At 42.3% G+C, this 19,074-nt stretch overlaps 2 protein-coding genes across 2 annotated transcripts; one reads left to right on the forward strand and one right to left on the reverse strand.

Annotated features, from left to right (window-relative positions):
- Positions 1-677: 677 nt before the first annotated feature.
- On the reverse strand, positions 678-11,974 carry znf831 (zinc finger protein 831). Its single transcript, XM_058055380.1, has 4 exons — positions 11,659-11,974; positions 6,518-9,959; positions 3,224-3,498; positions 678-1,476 (listed from the first exon to the last, which is right to left on the reverse strand). The coding sequence occupies exons 1-4, from the start codon at positions 11,677-11,679 to the stop codon at positions 787-789; spliced, it is 4,428 nt and encodes a 1,475-aa protein (XP_057911363.1). The 5' UTR covers positions 11,680-11,974; the 3' UTR covers positions 678-786.
- A 2,421-nt stretch (positions 11,975-14,395) lies between these two features.
- Positions 14,396-18,758, forward strand: cstf1 (cleavage stimulation factor, 3' pre-RNA, subunit 1). Its single transcript, XM_058054977.1, has 5 exons — positions 14,396-14,914; positions 14,996-15,273; positions 15,860-16,057; positions 16,184-16,574; positions 18,210-18,758. Exons 1-5 carry the CDS (start codon positions 14,746-14,748, stop codon positions 18,467-18,469), a joined length of 1,296 nt encoding a protein of 431 aa, XP_057910960.1. The 5' UTR covers positions 14,396-14,745; the 3' UTR covers positions 18,470-18,758.
- The last annotated feature ends 316 nt before the right edge of the window (positions 18,759-19,074 follow it).

Genomic DNA, 19,074 nt, shown 5'->3' on the forward strand with positions numbered 1-19,074 from the left:
ACTCACATTCATACCTATGGACAATTTGGAGTCACCAATTAACCTAGCATGTTTTTGGAATGTGGGAGGAAACCGGAGTACCTGGAGAAAACCCACGCATGCACGGGGAGAACATGCAAACTCCACACAGAGATGCCCAAGGGGGGAATCGAACCTGGGTCTCCTCGCTGTGTAACCACTTGGTCACTGGGCAGACCTGATAAAAATGGTAATAGAGTGATCAATCTGTGGTGTGATTTTGAATATATCCCCGTTTTGGGCACTTCCAATGCAAGCTCCCCACAGTACAGTGAGGGGGAACTACCGCTGTAGCAACACAGCCGAATATCCAACATCCAAAGTGAAACTATGGTAGACCACGGTCATGTCTGCATGGTGGTGTTGCCTTTTCTTCTTGTGCGTGGCAGGTGTCGAATGGTCACACCTACCATTTTGTAGTTATGAACGCTACATGGAAACTGGATTGGCACAATGTCATGGCGGAAGCCAATTTGATTTGATCCCGATCCTGAAGAACAGATCGGGACATCCCTACTTTCTTTGGCTCCATTGTGTGTTATTATGCAGCCATGATCAGAAGAAAAGCAGAGACATGAATTTCTGCTGTATAGTAACATGAATACAAATACTTTAAAAGTAATACATTCAACTAAAAAGAATTTTATTATTTCCTTTATTTGTAATAATATATCAACATACAGCTTTTGTAATGTGCCTATGTGTTGGACATTAGGGAGACCCTCTCCAGTTTGTCCAGTGTTGGCGTTCACATTGGCGTGGCGTGAATTAAAGCTCGATGATGAGCTTGCCTTCATCGTCACTGCTGCTGGTGTCTTCTGTGTACTCGTGGCAACTTTGGACAGGTCTCGCTCCTCCAATCCAACATTCTGCCGTTGGGTCTACTAAGAAGACAGGGTGGTCTTTCCCATGAGAGTCCATGCCCTTATACGTGCTGTCAGGTGAAGATGGCTTATTATCAGTACTCAGTAAAGGCTTGCATTGGCATACATTTTTTGTGATGTTATCCCCTGTGAAAACATCACTACATGGACAAACTTGGCTCAGGTAGGTGGACAATTGTGTTTTGGCGACAGAAGAGGAATTTTGGGATTGTGCAGAATTTTCCAATTCGGATTTGTGGTAAAAGCAGGATGACACGTTATCATCTGTGCTGGGTTTTTGAACAGATGGGATCATTCTTTGGTCTTGTGATGTCTGCGTCAGAGTGGCGCCAGGCTCACTTTGTAGAAAAGGTCTTGTCTCCGCAAACTGGCACTGACTTGAATGAATTTGTTGCAAGCTGTGTTGCTCCGATAAAGAATTGTTCTTCATTTCCGTTGTTTGCTGTTGAAAGTTCAAAAGATGGACATCAATGTTGTCAGCCAGGTTTGTAGCTCGGTCATGTGCAGAGACCTCTGAGATGCCACCATGTTGGTTTGCCTGACCACAGTCCACCTTGACGTCTGCCTCTTGTTCCTGTTCATAAAGCAATACACACAAGTGCAGTACATAATAATAACAGGGTCATCTCATTGAATACTACACATTTTAGGGGTGTAACGGTACGCACTTTGGATTTATGATCATTTTGGGTAAGGGAACAAAATTCCCGAAAACTAAGATGAGGCCACCACCAGCCTCACTACGTCATATCATCCTGATATGAAGGGGTGGTGGCGTGCATGAGCTTGTGCTTGTCACTGCCGTCCTTCCTTGGGGAGGAGAACCCAGGAACCCAGGAAAAGTGAGAGTTGGAAGCTACCCAAGACACGACACTGCATGCGATGATCGCTACAGGCAGCAATCGTACGAGCATTTATCAGCAAAAGGCGATCACGTGATTTTTCGCGGAAATCGGTCGATACTGATCGGTGGCTGATCAATCAGAGCATCACTGCTACAAAGGCATTGAAATCTATTCACCAATAGCGGAGCGAATCAGCAACCATTAGGGTGGGATATGACCAGTCTACAATACGAACCATTCCACTGTGCACAGAATAAGCCAAATGCTTTATGTCAACTTTAATGAATTTCCACCAATAGGGGGCGACACAGAATTTGTACAATCATTTTCAATGGAAAAAATGTCACAGAATATTGAATTATGGAAAGTCCTGATATGTAAAATGATTTTTCATCATTCAGGGGAACAATTTTTCCATTTATTTTTAGCAGATGAAGAACAACAGAATTTGAAATGTTGAAAGGTAAACATGCAGACTGGATCGAACCAGCAACCATGGGAAACAACCACATTACCTCTTGAGCTATGTCACCCTGAACATGCAGGATGTTACAGTAATGGAAACAGTAAAGTGATTTTCCACCAGTAGGATGTGCCAAATAAATTGCCTATTCATTTTGAATTGAATAATTGCCGCAGAAAATTTTAATTACAGTAGATGTGGGAATTTTTTGAGAAGTTGTGATAAATAACCGATCTGTCCTGAGTGAGCTGAACATTTTGACATTGGATTGGTTTGAATCAATCAGAATTTTATGTTTGAATTCAAAAACAAATAAGATGAACATTCATTCATTCATTTTCTACCGCTTTTTCCTCACGAGGGTTGCGGGGGTGCTGGAGCCTATCCCAGCTGTCTACAGGCGAGAGGCGGGGTACCCCCTGGACCGGTCGCCAGCCAATCACAGGGCACATATAGACAAACAACCATTCACACTCACATTCATACCTATGGACAATTTGGAGTCATGGACAATTTGGAGTGGGAGGAAACCGGAGCACCCGGAGAAAACCCACGCATGCACGGGGAGAACATGCAAACTCCACACAGAGATGGCCGAGGGTGGAATTGAACCCTGGTCTCCTAGCTGTGAGGCCTAGCTGTGAAGTAAACTGAATGTAGAAAAATATAAAATAACACAGTGAACTAGTGTAAGTGAAGGGCATCTTTTCATTTATTGTTTATCACTGTGCACTTCGATAAGTTCCGTGTTTTCTGGCAATTTCCAAACGTCGACTGATTTCCGTCATGTTCGATCAAGTATATACGCTAATCACTGTAATTGATCTCACATTTGTCAGGGTCGGCAAAACAGTGATCATGATCTAATAATTTCCCAGTCGTAGTGTGGTTCAGTAAACACTTCCTGTTTGTCACTCGATGCGTATTGTGTGGGAAATGTTGTACCAAATCGAATGCGCTGTACCGTTATGCCCCTAAAAAATCGAACAAATGAATTGAACAACTGAACTTACCCTTGCCGTTATTATATCTGGTAATTGTGTTGGTCTCCAATTAGACGTAGCTGTGCTCCAGTGTGCAGGCAACGTTTCCACTTCAGTCCTCTTACTTCCTCCATTATCATCGTCTCGGGTTTCACCTCCTGACTTGTTCACATATTGGTAGTTTGCATCTGAGCTTTGATTCGTTCTCCAGCCTGTCCCCTTTGGTCCTGTAGAGCACTCTCGCTCGCATGTCAGCTTTTTCGTCTGGGATGAGCAGGCCTCCATGTTGGTTCCCCCCAGATGCCCTAATAAGGGCAGGGAACAAGAAATTGAAATAGCTTCATCAAAAAAGAAGTGTGTGCATTAGTACATACAGTATGTGCGCATTAGAGTAGAATTGTGCATGAATGGATTATACACAAAGTTTGTATATTTGAAATCCAACTTCCACATGTGGAAATTTATGCTTGTGCATATGTTTTTTTAGTGTGGCCATGTTGAGGAGAATATCAAAGAAACCACCATTGAAAAGTGTATTATGCTTCAAGCCCATTTAGCAATGTTAGACTTTGAAAACAAAAATAAGAATAAGAATAAGAATACTGATGTTTGAAATTTAATGTTCACATCAAAATGCACTCAAAAAAACAGAATGTAACTCATTCAATCCCAAGATTTTTCAAAAGCCTTCCCTCTCGGTACCGGCCATTTTTGATGTTATTGACAGATTCTTCAAGGCATACCCATAAATTGCCTATAAAAGACAGACACAAATGGCATCATTCATTTAATGTTTCACGATGCCACAACTAAGTGGTTTCCCGAGACCTGGCAATCGGCATGCTAATGGCAGGAATGCACCAAAATGCGGTAGCCAAACAGGTGGGAGTCGACCCTAGTACCATTAGCCGCCTCCAGAGACATTTTCACACTTGGGTGTCATGGAAACTTTGCACCCCAAACACACAAACTACAAATCAAATTCCATGAACAACAGCCACATAAAAAAATGCATTATTAAAGCCCTTCAGTATATTTACAGTTTGCACATTTGCAACCAAACTGTGTACGTTTTGCACATACGTGCACGCGGGTTAAAATTTCCCTTCAATGCGTAACCTTTTTCGCGCAACACAACAAGATGCTTTTTCACTTCCCGGTTGCTGAAGAGCCTGTATTTCAATTGGACACGTGCATGCCAAGCTCTTATAAAATGCATGCGCCTTAAGTTGGTTTGCCAACCGCCATTACACATCAAAGAGGAAGAAGTTGTGAGTTTGTGAGAAGTGTGAAACGACTTAAAATCAAGCAAAGCAAGAATAAAAAATGGCAAGAGGACTCCAAAAAATATACATCCTCATTACCAAATTTATAAAGAAAAATACAAAGAAAAAAACTTTTAAAAAACGAGCCACTGCTAACTACCGCGGACTGTAAGCAGAGTTCTTGTAGGCTCTTTGAACACAAACTCTACCTCTTTCTGTCTCTCGATCTCACACAAGTCATCTTTGTAATTGCTCAATTTCCCCCTCAATACACACAGTCTCTTTCTCTCTGAATGAACAAAAATAGAATTATAAAGCATTGAAAAGACACAGTGGAAGACATGACAATATAATGTGTAGTATTCTACATAGCTCACTAGGTGTCAGTAATTTCCATTAATGAGAGAATAGCCACTGCAGTGCTAACACATGAGTCTATAATATGTTTTATGTATGTCTAATATGTTTTGATTTCTGCCATTATGGCTACTTTATTGGGTGAAAGGAGTGTAAAGGTGACTATAGGGGTGTTATTTCATGTGAATTGTGACACAGTTTTGTGTATAAATTGGCAATTTTAATTTTCAAACGACTCATCATCCATCCAGGTCATTGTATTCTCAGGGCATTGACGGGATCGCCTCACATCTTAGCAGGCTTCATCAAGCTGAAAGTTGGACAGCTCTGGTCTGACTAATAGTAATAGACAGACCAGGGCAGTCCTATCTAGTACTTGATCAAGCCTTCTGGGATGAGAGGTGAAATGTCTTCCAAGACAGCTTAAAGAGGACCTATTATGCCTTTTCCACTTTTCTGACCTATATACAGTATGTAATTAGAATGTAGATGTAGTTCAGATAATGAGGTTTGGAAGTGAGCCCTGAAAGAAATTTCCGTTGGGATAGCTCTGAGCGCTTGGTTTCAGAGAGTTTTTTCTAAAACTAGCTACCTGTGACATCAAAGTGAACCAGACTTCCTTATACGGGCGTTCCCAGATACAAGATGATGCAAGATACAAGATGGCTCTGCTGCTCTGATTGAACCGTGTTAGCACAGAGATAGCTTTAATGGCTTCCAGGAAATATTTGTTCAACTTTGAAGGACAGCTAATATAGAGTACCTAAAGAGATCACCAGAAGTGGTTGGAGTTGCAGATTCCAGGTGTAGAGGAAAAACAGTAAAAATTCAAGTCGCTCTTCAAAGGGTTTATTATTTTTTATCAACTCCTATACCGACAAAATTAGACAGTGGGGTTCAGTAGTAGTCCGGAAGTCTTCGGGAAAGCTTGGGAGTGTGACCAATTACAGCAGAGTGGGCATGTCCGGAGGCAGGCCATAGGTGGAATAAATTAAAACAGAGCATTTTGGAGAAATCCAAGGAAATACAGCTGGAATAGGTGCAGATTATGGAAGATCTAGAAAGCTTTCTGTGCGGTTTATCGTGTGTAGCTGCTCTGAGCATAACAGGTCCCCTTTAAACGGTCTGGTTGAGATCCATTCAAGACCCAGAGAAGAGTTATCATAGTATACAGTAAACCTCGGATATATCGGATTCAATTGTTCCCACTGGTTTTGTCCGATATAAGCGAAATCCGTTATATGCGTATACCGGAAAATGTCCGTTTTACGCATATATCGGATTTATATCCGGTATATGCGTAAATCGGATTTCATCCGTTATAAAAAGGCACTTCCTTGACTATGTTTCCAATGTACCTGGACGTGCAGGCAACACTGCAAACGCTGCAAATGACGTCGTATAGCGGCCTGTCACGATTCGGCGAATCGGAGCGCCACGATGCGGCCATCCGATATATGCGAGGGAAATTTAATGGAAATGCATTGGAACGGGACTGGAGATTTTGTCCGAAATAGGCGAAATCCGTTATAAAAAATCCGATATATGCAATGAATTTTTATTGGAAATGCATTACAGAAAAATTGGTTCTTTTTTATCTGTCCGTTGTGAGCGAATTTCCGATATATCCGAGTCCGATATATCCGAGGTTTACTGTACAATAAGTATGAACTAACAGAGTAAAAATAGTAAACAACTATACCTGCAATGGTTCTCTGAATACTTGCAGGAACATCTGGAATGGCTCCAGCACTGTCGTCCTTGACATTAGATGACTCTGTAGTAAGTTGTGGTTGTGTGCTTATTCCGTCCAGGGATGGTTCCTGTGTTTGGCAAGGACTGTCAAATTGTCCAACCGCGTCGCATTTAGAATGTGCACATTTCAACAAAACTAGAGTCTGTGAAGATGCAGATTCTGCTGAATTGGTGTAGATGGATACTTGTCTGTCTGCCTCTTTAGGGATTTGACATACGTCAATGGCAATGGAAGCATCCGTGGAATGAATGGGCTCCACAGGTGCTTGTGCACAAAGTTCACTCTCGGCTTCCATCGTACTTGCAGTACTCCAGCTTCCTTCAATTGTACGTCCATGTTGGCTTTCTTGTAACGATACATTTTTCATGGAGCTTTGACTTGTTATGCTTGAGGAAGGAAAGGTCAGAGTTCGGCTGTCTTCTGGATTTACATTTGTGGCTATAAGAGCTGTTGACACCATATTTGCACTGCTCACAGCTTTTGTGGTTATGTTGACAAGACTGGGATTATGTGGTAAACGTCCTTGTGGTGGTTGTGACTCAGTTGAATGTGTAGAATCACTATGTCCTACTTGGATAGCGTTTCTGCTCTCCAAGTGGGGCGTTGCTAAAGGCAGACTTTGATCCAGCCCATTTGGATGACTAGGCTCCATCAGATGACGTCCCTCGTCGGAACCGGGGACAGAGTTATGTGCGTTCATCTGGATCACCGCTGAAGCCATGTTCTGCCTTGGAGAAAATGTATTTCCCAGCTGATGCTCAATCTGGGGTTCAATTAAAGCCAGCTGTTCATCAGATATTATTTGTAGACATATCTGGAGGTCCGCTGTGTGAACATGAAACACTTTCTGACTTTCTGTTGGCGGTCTCGAGTCAAGTGGCACAATGTGACACGGTGTCGTCGGGGTGCTTGAAACTGTGGTATTTAGTCTGTTTACAAGATTCAACTGACTGGATGACCCTGAAGCATGTGTGTAGGACAAAAGCGCTGGATTGCCTTGTGAAAAGGCTTTAACCGCAACACTGGGTGTTTGATTGGCTTTGGTAGCAACGGTTGGCGTGTCTATGGTGGTTTTAATCACAGGCAGGAGAGTTCCTGTGATTGAAGGTTCAACAACCGGTACCAGAGTTGATTCAGGTAACTTAAGTTGATACTTTGGTAGAAAGCTGATCTTGGGAGAGGAGGAACTGGGTGTTTTATGAACCGTGGATGTAGGAAAAACAGCTGTTTTGGTCGACATAACTGATTGGTCGACATAACTCAGGTCTGTATTTTGCAGAGGCACGGCATCAGGAGTCAAATGAAGGGTTTTAGTCGATTTGTGTGGGTCAGTTTCCATCCCCATTGACCAAAATACTTTCTCATCAGTTCTCAGCTTTTTCCTGCCAGATTCTCCACAGATGTGTGAAGTGGGACAAGTGTGCTTTTCTTGAAGTCCTTCTCCTCTGTCGGGGTTGTCAGTTTTATGAGTATTCGATAATCCAGTTGAGAATAAAGGAAACGATGAAAAAGAAGGATTTCTCCAAAGTGTCGTTTTTACAGCACCGTCTGAGGAATTGATTTGCTTTGTCTGAATAGTTTGTAGACTTATATCCGAATTGCTGTTCTTTGCAAAAGAGGAACCTGAATAACAAATCTGTGTACTGCCGGTTGCAAAGTTCGACGCCGGCGTAACCGCTTCTTTGGTAATGACTGACGACCTCCTTTGCAAGCCATGAACAACCTCATGTTCTTGATTTGATGAGGTTGTTCTCCTGCTTTTACCGGCACCCACATCGTGAACTTTGTCCGCACTATAGAGCTTCCTGAATGTTCCCCCCCTGTATGTGTACCACTTGTTGTAAGCAAATTTCTGTGATTTCTTCCTCTGGAATTTTGGTTTTCTGGGCTCGGCGTGAATGTCACTGTCATCCCCGTCCCAGCTGAGACTAGCAGAATCCACAGATGAGTTCATTACACAAGCTTCTGTTGCAGGGTTGCAGTCTATAGCAGTTTGGCGAACCAGTGGGTGATGAGCAGATGAGTGCTGATAGCTCGGCTTTATTCCAGAAGTGGTTGGACTGATACTTCCGCTCTGTTCAAGCATCGTAAAAAAAGAAGGGTTTGAGCTGCTCTTCTCCGGCTGTAGGAGAGTAACACTGAATGGTAGGGAATGGCTTCGAACTAAAGGGGTATGCTCCACGGTTGTGGAGTGTTGGGTTGGAGCCGAGCGATACAATGCGGAATTTTTTTGTAATCCCATGTTCAAGGCTTTGTTGTTCCTCATATCAAAGTGAAAGGAGTCTTTGAACGTGTACGGCATTGGGAGGTCAATGCTACCCTGCTTCGATAGAACCGTTTTACGTGGCCTCACATTTTCCAGGAGCCTGTCCTCCACAACAGATGTGTTGTCTGAAATCAGTTTGGATATCCGCTCCTCCAGTGCTTTCTGATCTTTCTGTCTATCAGTTTCACTGAGCCCCTGTGGCCCGGCTTCTAACGCCGCATGTGTGTCTGTATGTTCTTCAGAATGGTAGGTTCCACAACTTGCAGGGGTTTCTACACGCTGGTCCGTTATAACGCTTGCAGGAGTAGTGCACTGATCACTGCCCTCACTGAAGCCTGAGTCAATGCTGTCATGGCTTTTTGATTTTGCTTTGCATCCTGGTTTCTCCCACTGCTTGGAGAACAGAGTGGCCTCTTGTCTCCGAAGAGGAATGTGTCGATTAGGGTTCAGAAGAGGTCGTACTTGTTCAGTGGCCTGCTTTTCATTGTGTTTAGTTTCTTCTGCTGCTTCCGTATCCTGTTCCACGCTGAGCGATTCCTTTGGGTACTCATCCAGTGATGAACCAGGGGTACACGTATCTCTGGATGTGCCTTCAAGGCTGCCCATGCTGCTTTGTTCCGATTCATATGAAAGGCGAGCATGAACTTGAGTCCTCTTATGCTTGTAAAGGTTGCTCTGAGTCTTGAAAGAAACTCCACAAATGGTGCAGGGGTAAGGCCGTTCCCCGGTGTGACAGCGGAGATGTTTCTCCAGGACACTAGGCTTCATGCAGTCACGTCCGCAGTGAGGACACACATGCTTACCTGATGACTTTGGTCTGGCTATCGGAGCAGCGGCTGCCAAACTCAATCCCGACTGTGATTGTAGTCCACCAACAATATGGAGTGTCAGGAAAGGAAGTGTCTCCTTGGAGTAGATTGGAGGCATGGGAAGACAGATCTTGGCTGGCTCCTGTTCCCCTGCAGAAGACCCGAGCACAGCCTGCACTGATACTCCAGGCATTGAGTGTTTGGAAGCAGCCATCTCTTTTTGTGCGTTCTCTCTCTCTTGCTTGCCAGTCTCCATGGTAACGCTGCTGCTGTTGTGATGGTTGTGATGTCCCGGGTGCACGTCTCTGATTACCTAAAAGATATGAGCCACTGGCATTAGGACACCACTCTATTTTAGATGTTCTTTGTTATTGAAAATTACATTAAAAAATTGTGTTATATTCTAACAGACACGGGATGGAACCATGCAATTACTGAGCATTAGTTTTTCCTAAATTGAGGAACAAGAGGCAGAAACGGGAATATATTGTACAGTGGCGACATGAATATGCGGTCCATATGCTGTATATACACAGGGAATCAGGTAGCAACAGTATGTTGACAAAACACACTCTTTGCAGCAGTTACAATAAGATTTAAATGCTATACAGTAATCCTGTATTTACTGCAGTTAATTGTTCCAGGCCCGACTATGATATTACTGCAAATTACGATCACTTATTTATATTTATTTATATTATTATATATTATTATATTAGATATTATTATTTATATATTACATATATTTATATTTTATTTATATTTATTTTTATATTTATTTATAATATTTATTTATTTAATATTTTTGTAGTGAGAGCATAAAACATAGAAATGTTTCAGACTTTCTACAGCTTTTAACATAATTAGAGCCTCCTACACATGAAATAACACCCCTATAGTCACTCCTATTACTCAATGGAAATAAAACAGTTAAAACATAATTAAGAGTTATGCTCCTGTGTGTTGCAATAAATGTTTTCCCGATGTGTGAAGAACATATGTGATGAATATATATTCTGAATGCCTAACATTTTTATTTTTGTTAATTTAGCATTGTTTATGCTTCAAAATGCTTAATTTAGGCGAACAAAATGTACATTTGAACCTTTTGCTCTGATTAATAATAGGGTCGCTGGAGTATGCTGGAGCCTATCCCAGGTGATTTTGTGGCAAGAGGCGGGGTATGCCCTGAGCACATATAGACAAACAATCATTCACACTCACATTCATACCTATGGGGACAGTTAAGCTAACATTCATGTTTTTGTGGAATGTGGGAGGAGACCGGAGTACCCGGAGAAAACCCACAGGGAGAACAAAGATTGCGATGGTTGCAGAGATTCGAGCCCGATCTCCTGACTGCAACCCAAGCCGCGGAATTTGAACCGTGATGTATCAAGGGACGACTGTACTTTGTACAGTAGCAGCAAGAACATGCTGCCCATATTCAGAAGAAATCAAAGAGTAACAATATGGTTGACAAAATCCACTCTTTTCATCTGATAGGATAACATTGAACTGCTAGATATCAGATGATGATAGTCTACAGATATGAACTGTTGCCTTGGTTACCAGTCTGCACCAGTAGTGTTTATGGTGGCCAAATCACATGACGTGTGGTACAAGTCCATCACATTTATTAATGAATCATTTCACATCCAAACCACCACAAAGTGCTACTTTTATCCAAATGAGCGACCGCCATGTTTGGCTCAAACAACGCAAGAATATTAACATCATCTTTTTACACTTCTTTTCACTTCCTCACCGCTATGCAAATAGTGTAGTATTTCCTATATAGTTTTTCACTGCATGTACTGCAGATGCACAAAAGTCAAAGTGCATTGTAAAATCCTTCTGCTTCTTTGTCATCTGTTGAAAACAGGAAGTATGTTGTGGTGTTCTTGGCTGATGAAATGAAATGAGAAAAAAACAAACTTACTCTACCTTGATGATTCACCATTCAACTATTCCCATCATACATGATTCAGAAGAAAAGTGGCATCCTCTACCTGCTTTGTTGTCCAGGTCATTTATCATCCATTGGCATTTTCTCTAACACGGTTGGAACACTTCTCATCACCAGGAAACAAATGCAAATGAGAGAGAAGATGCACGGTGAAAATCATGAAGCAGAGAGGAGATTGAGAAAAAGAGAAGGCTTGACTGGGTGGGTGTGAAATACTCAAAAAAAAAAAAAAAAAAAGACATCCGGAGAACAAGTAGCAAGCACGAACAGCAGGCCACGTGCAAAGATGGAGAATTTTGAGGCTGATATACTGGATAGCACACTTACGTCCGGCAGTCCTGATCTTACCTTGAACAGTCACGCTGATGGACTGACTGACTTCAGCATCAACACTACTTCACTTTTGCTGCAGTTGGGTGCTCGCTCCCCACCTACACACTTCCTCCCACGTGCTTTTTCATACACCCACAAAGGCTTGTATAGATGAGACAAAACTCTTTTAGTGAGGGGCTTTTTTCTCCACAAATTAGCTGGAACCCTGGAAAATATTCACGTGACAGGTTGTCACTGTGTCATCAATCAATTCATCACCGTTTGGCTTGTATCTTGGTTTTGAGGTCACGATTGGGAAGGAAGAAAATACAAAACATAAAACTGCTTAGCATTGAAACAGCTGGAAGGTAATTATCCAATAAATGTGGTTCTGTAGAAATGTTGAAAAAACCTTGAGTACGGTTGAAGCTTGGTTAGTGTTCGCCCTGGTTAGTGTGTTTTTCCCATCCATTTTGTTTTTATCAGCTGACATTGGGTGCAAGATGGACTGATGGCCAGCCAATCACAGGGCACATATAGACAAACAACCATTCACACTCACATTCATACCTATGGACAATTTGGAGTCGCCAATTAACCTAGCATGTTTTTGGAATGTGGAATCCTCCACACAGACATTCCCAGCGGAGATTCAATCTCAGATCTTTCTGATCTCCTGACTATGTGGCCGACATGCTAACTATTAGGCCACCGTGCATCCACATGTTTTTCCATTAACATAAAAAATGTAGGCCACAATTTTGCCCTGGTTTGCGTGCATTCCCTGATTAACATTCTGTTGTGTTGTGAATACAGTTGGAAGTTGCGTCGCCTGGCCATGAGGCCATCATATTTATAGTTTTACACTTCTAGTTTTACATGTATAAAACAATTCACGATGCACATAAATGATGAATGAAATTGATAAATTCATTCATTCATTTTCTACAGCTTATCCTCACGAGGGTTGCAGGGGTGCTGGAGCCTATCCCAGTTGTCTTCGGGCGACGAGGCGGTGTACACCCTGGACTGTTCACCAGCCAATCACAGGGCACATATAGACAAACAACCATTCACACTCACATTCATACCTATGGACAATTTGGAGTCGCTAATTAACCTAGCATGTTTTTGGAATGTGGGAAAAAACCGGAGTACCAGGAGAAAATCCGCACATGCACGGGGAGAACATGCAAACAAATTGATAAATGAACATCTAATTTTACTTTTAACTTCAAAGACACGATGTAGCAAGATCAACCACCCCTGCTTTTGTGTTTTCAGTCCAGTGAAGACATCTTTAGTAAAGTTAAAAGTAACATTTATACCAGTTTTACAACTAGACTAACATATTTTGTGTATATATTTTTGGCTTTCTGGAACAGATTAATTGGATTTACTTAGTTAGAGTCGGATCTTCAAGCTATGTTGAAAAGGTGACCATGGCCATGGAAACAAACTCTGTTTTGTGTCAGCGTTATTGCCACAATTGTGAGATTTTGTGTGTGTTCCTGACCTGTATGCATAAAAAGTGAATACAGATGGCAGGCAGTTTTATATGATTCCACTGTCATATTGGAATATACACAATGTACATGCCTGTCTCCAAGGCAACAGTCGCTTGGTCGGTGGAGCGCGTGTGCGGTGTGTTGACATGGAAACAAGATAGCTGCTTTATAGTTGATGGATAAAGCAACACAAGTCTGCTGATAATTGCAACATCATTTAATATATGATGACCAAATGTGTGTCCCTGCAGTGATGTCATTGATCATGGACATTACATAGCTTGAAGGTGAAAAGGTGAAATGTTGTTGCGTTATGATGAATGTTACATTCACATTGTCATTTGTCGAGCATGAAACACAAACCTCTGACAGGCTGTATTATTATTATTATGCTCAATATACAGTATATGTCATTCTGCATGCGTCTATAATAAATGGCTACATTTCAGTGACAACCTTTGTAGTCACAAAGCACACATTGCATCACAACATTCCATTGACAGGGCGGTCAATCAAAAAATGCATGTACTATGCAATTATTATAAAATTTATATATTATTTATGTACTGCATACATGTGCATATTTTGTTTATTTAAGTAGTTAAAAAATATAACTTCTATCACCACAGAGAGTGAGATATTTTAAGCCTGTATTCATTTTTGTAATTTTGTTGAGTATAGTTTACAGCTCATAAAAACTCCAAATTCGGTAAATTATGAAACGTTGAATATTGTTATCTACTGGTGGGCGCCTTAGTCAACAAATAAACTGCAAAAACTTCCTCAGCCTTTAATTGGTCCATTTGTCTCAGTTGAACTGATATGAAATACATTTTGCACTATTTCATTTATTGAGATGCGCCTGTAATATACAGTAAACAATAACCGGCTGTGGCAAAGCTACTGAAGCAATAACACCAATTGACCGATAGATGGCGGCAACACACAAAATTGTGTCTAGTACGCAGAAAGTAGAAGAAGAAGAAAAGGGGGCGGGAACCACAAGCATCAGGTTAGCATATACAAGAGCATATCATATTTCCGACACGTTAGTGGGGTTCATTCTTTATGTTATTATTTTACAAAAATATTTTTTCGTCCTTTTTTAAGCAGATAAGAGAAGTAGCATACCAAACATTCACTTACTACGGTCGTTTTAGAATTAACCCTGCCGTGTGCCGCCGTGATTGAATAATAGCAACAAAGCTAACTTCATTGGTGTTACCATCGCTTGACAGAAATAAAAACAAAATAACACTTTTTTTGTTAGTTATTCAAGTTATTGGCGTTGCCTTGGTCTGTCACCGAAGATGTATCGACCGAAACCGAGTTTAAAAGACAGGCAGCATCTGTACAGGCTGATCATAAGCCAACTGCTGCACGATGGCTACACCAACGTCGCAAACAGTCTCATCAATGAAGTCAAGCCACAAAGTGTGGTGTCACCATCCGAGCAGCTCATGCAGCTGACTAAAATTGGTAAGTTTGTTCTACAAATCTGCTTTGATCCTTAATGTTTTGAGTGCATAGGAGCAAATAATTCATAATTGACTGCGGCAGGGATGGAGAACGATGACAGCGCTGTTCAGTACGCCATTGGGCGCTCGGACACAGTGGCACCAGGCGTGGGAATTGATCTGGAATTCGATGCAGATGTGCAGACCATGTCTCCAGAGGCGTCCGAGTACGAGACGTGCTACGTGACCTCCCATAAAGGACCTTGTCGGGTTGCAACATACAGTCGTGACGGCCAGCTGATTGCCACCGGCTCTGCTGATGCTTCCATAAAGATACTAGACACGGAGCGCATGCTGGCCAAAAGTGCCATGCCCATTGAGGTACAAGCACCGGCATCATTTGAGGATATTCATTAATTCATTCATTTTCTATTGCAAGAGGCGGAGTACACCCTGGACTGGTGACCGGCCAATCACAGGGCACAAATAGACAAACAACCATTCACACTCACATTCATACATACGAACCTATGGACAATTTGGAGTCGCCAATTAACCTAGCATGTTTATGGAATGTGGGAGGAAACCGGAGTACCCGGAGAAAACCCACGCATGCACGGGGAGAACATGCAAACTCCACACAGAGATGGCCGAGGGTGAACCCTGGTCTCCTGGCTGTGAGGTCTGCGCGCTAACCACTCGACCGCCGTGCCGCCCTTCATTTGAGGATATGTTTACAAAAATATGCTCACAGTTTTGCTGTGATTGGCTGGTGACTAGTCCATGGTGAACCCTGCTGTTCGCCGAATTCAGCTGGGATAGGCTCCAGCATAACCCCGTGACCCTAATGAGTATAAGCGATATAGAAAATGGATGGTTGAATGCTCACAGTTTTGTTTGTGTCAGGAATGGAATATTTTCCCACTGCTTTAAACAAGACATGACCAAAGCTTGTTCATCCCAACAGGTTATGATGAATGAGACTGCTCAGCAGAACATGGAAAATCACCCGGTGATCCGAACGCTCTACGACCACGTGGACGAGGTCACCTGCCTGGCCTTCCATCCCACCGAGCAGATCCTTGCTTCTGGCTCAAGAGATTACACCCTCAAACTCTTTGACTACTCCAAGCCCTCTGCAAAAAGAGCATTTAAATATGTACAGGTCAGACTTTACGAACCTCTTCAGTTTGCACACACGCACTCATGTAGCCTAGCTAATGTGTGATGTGACTACTCCTGCTTTATTTCCTTGCAAATTGTGTTTAAAAAAATGCTAATTTTCTTCCAGGAAGCAGAAATGCTGCGTTCCATCTCTTTCCATCCATCTGGAGACTTCCTGCTGGTGGGAACTCAGCACCCGACCCTCCGTTTGTACGACGTCAACACCTTCCAGTGTTTTGTGTCATGTAATCCCCTGGACCAGCACACGGACACCATCAGTGGCGTCAGCTACAACCCCACAGCCAACAGCTACGTCAGCTGCAGCAAGGATGGCAGCATCAAACTGTGGGACGGCGTCTCCAACCGCTGCGTGAGCACCTACGACAAGGCCCACGACGGAGCAGAGGTCTGCTCGGCCATCTTCACCAAGAACTCCAAGTACATCCTTTCCAGCGGGAAGGACTCCGTGGTCAAACTGTGGGAAATCTCCACAGGCCGAACATTGGTCAAATACACAGGTGAAGATGATCATTTCTATTTTCAAGACATGTTTGGATTCACTTTTTTCTTAGTGTGCTTTATGACATTTTCCATTACTTATTAACGTACCCTTATAGAAAATAGATTCACCAAATCCATTTGTGCTTTTAATGCTTATAGAATCTGTTTTCTGTGGTCGTGGATGTTTAAAAAATATGAATATTCTTGGATGGATTACATCAGGGGTGTCCAAAGCTTCCTGGCCTGCACCCACATTGTAGAAATAAAATTCAACAAATGAAGCTAAAACAGAGCAAAAAGGCATAATGTGATTAAAATGAAAAGGAAAAAAACGGTTAAAACAGCCAAAAAAACACTTGTGAAAACTCCACCAGAAAAAGCACAAGACAGCTCCACTCAGCGTCATCTCTGTCGCTGCGCTGGATGCTTTTTCACACGTCAGATCGCCCCTCACCTCCCCCTCATATCTATGAATATTCATAGATGATATATATCCCGATATTGTTCAGACAGAAATCAAAGACAAATATGCGTGCAAAGTTTTCTATTTCCCCAGCGGACTGCTCATTCATCGCGCATCATCACTAGACCGCCCCCTCACAAAGTAAACATGCCGAGACAGCAGCCTGAAACACTTAGCAAAAGTTGCTGTCAAAACTTTATCGGCTCTTTCTTATGGGGCGTGAATAGAAGCTAGCAGGGTTAGCTTAGTTTAGCAGAGCATTCTAGCATGTATGTCTGTGTGCCACTCGGGCTGTATGAGTGTGTTTCACCGCCTGTTATAATGCTCGCTGATGCCGTGTCCGTTCTGAGTGAAATAAGGACGAGAGGCACGTTTATGCTTGCTCCCATTCTCAGCATACACAGCACAATACTGGCCTTCAAAATAAGAGCGTTTAAAATGATGATCGGTTTGAGGATTTTGTGTGTGCAGAGACTGACTTCCCATCGGAAGGGTTGTATCTGTTTCTGAAATCCTGGGCAAAATTGGCCAATGATGTATTACGTCAATAAATGGATTTTTGCATTTAATTAGGGGACACGTAAAATAAGTGAAAAAACAACCAAAAAAATGTATATACGAAATTTGACAAAAAACAAAACGGATTTCATCGGACCCTAAATGATGTTGACATTCTCCTCCGATTTTCTATTTTGCCACTTTTCACTCACAACAAATCCAGGATTAATCCCTAAATATGCCTCACACACTTATTAAACACATATAATTTAATTATAATATAATACTAATATATAATACATGATATTATAGCAGTTGATTTGTAATAACAGTGACTGTAATTATTACGGAACATGCCTCAAGCACTTATTGAACACATTTAGTGTAAAATGTGTAGCTACTCGATACTAATGAATGATATTGTAAGATGATCCATGAATTTTGCGTCTCACAGCAACTGTGATGCATTAAATATGAAATTGCCTCCTACCGGAAAAAAGTTTGGATGTCTCCAACGTGGTATTGAAATGTTTCACCACTAGGTGGCATATATGAGTACATTGACAGCATGCTTCAGTGTACAGCAGGAAAGTGTTTGAAAGGCATGTTCTCTCCAAAGGCCACAGAAAGCATTGGCATGATGGTGTGTATTTTGGGAAGCATCTAAGTGTTTTTGTGGGTGTGTCTGCAGGTGCCGGTCTCAGTGGTCGTCAGATGCATCGCACACAGGGTGTGTTCAACCACACGGAAGATTACGTCCTCCTGCCTGACGAGCGCACAATTAGCCTGTGCTGCTGGGACTCGCGTACTGCCGAGAGGAAGAACCTTTTGTCTTTGGGTCATAACAACATCGTCCGCTGCATTGTCCACTCGCCCACCAATCCTGGTTTCATGACCTGCAGCGATGACTTCAGGGCTCGCTTCTGGTACCGACGTACCACCACAGATTGATGTCCTCCCCTCACAGCAAAATCTTTTTCACGTAGAACACGAGTGGCCAAAATGTGGCCTGCAACATGTTTTTCATTGGTGTAAAAATACATTTCAACAAGAAAACTACAGCAAAATGGCATAGCGAATCAAAAATGTTTGGACTCTTCTGCTGCCTTTTCTGACAATATTTCACTTCAACCTGACAGGCTGGCATTCATTGATGATTACTGCCTTGCTTTTTTCCTGATATGTTTAACATTTTCACTCCTACACCCTGTTTGTTTAAATAAAACAACTTTTTCACTGTGTCTAAGGTCAACTGCCCCTCCCTACATGCAGAGCACGTACTGTGCATAGGGCCCCACTGTCCATGCTCCATAGAGACTGTTGAAAATTTCAAGATATGATAAAACATGAGTGGCTTACAGTTGAGGGTGAAGTGGTGGGGATGAGAATCAGCACTTCCAATACATCAATGTTGTGAGAGTGTTAGCGAGCAGACCAGAAGCTGTGATGCACCCACATTTACTGAACATTATTGTTTTTTAAAAAGCATAGTTAAAATACTGGAAACCTATGTGGGAGAGCACAGGGGGTAAATGGCAAAGTATAGTAATTACCGC

The sequence above is a fragment of the Doryrhamphus excisus genome, chromosome 18 (genome assembly GCF_030265055.1).
Source record: "Doryrhamphus excisus isolate RoL2022-K1 chromosome 18, RoL_Dexc_1.0, whole genome shotgun sequence".
In the NCBI taxonomy this organism is placed as follows: domain Eukaryota; kingdom Metazoa; phylum Chordata; class Actinopteri; order Syngnathiformes; family Syngnathidae; genus Doryrhamphus; species Doryrhamphus excisus.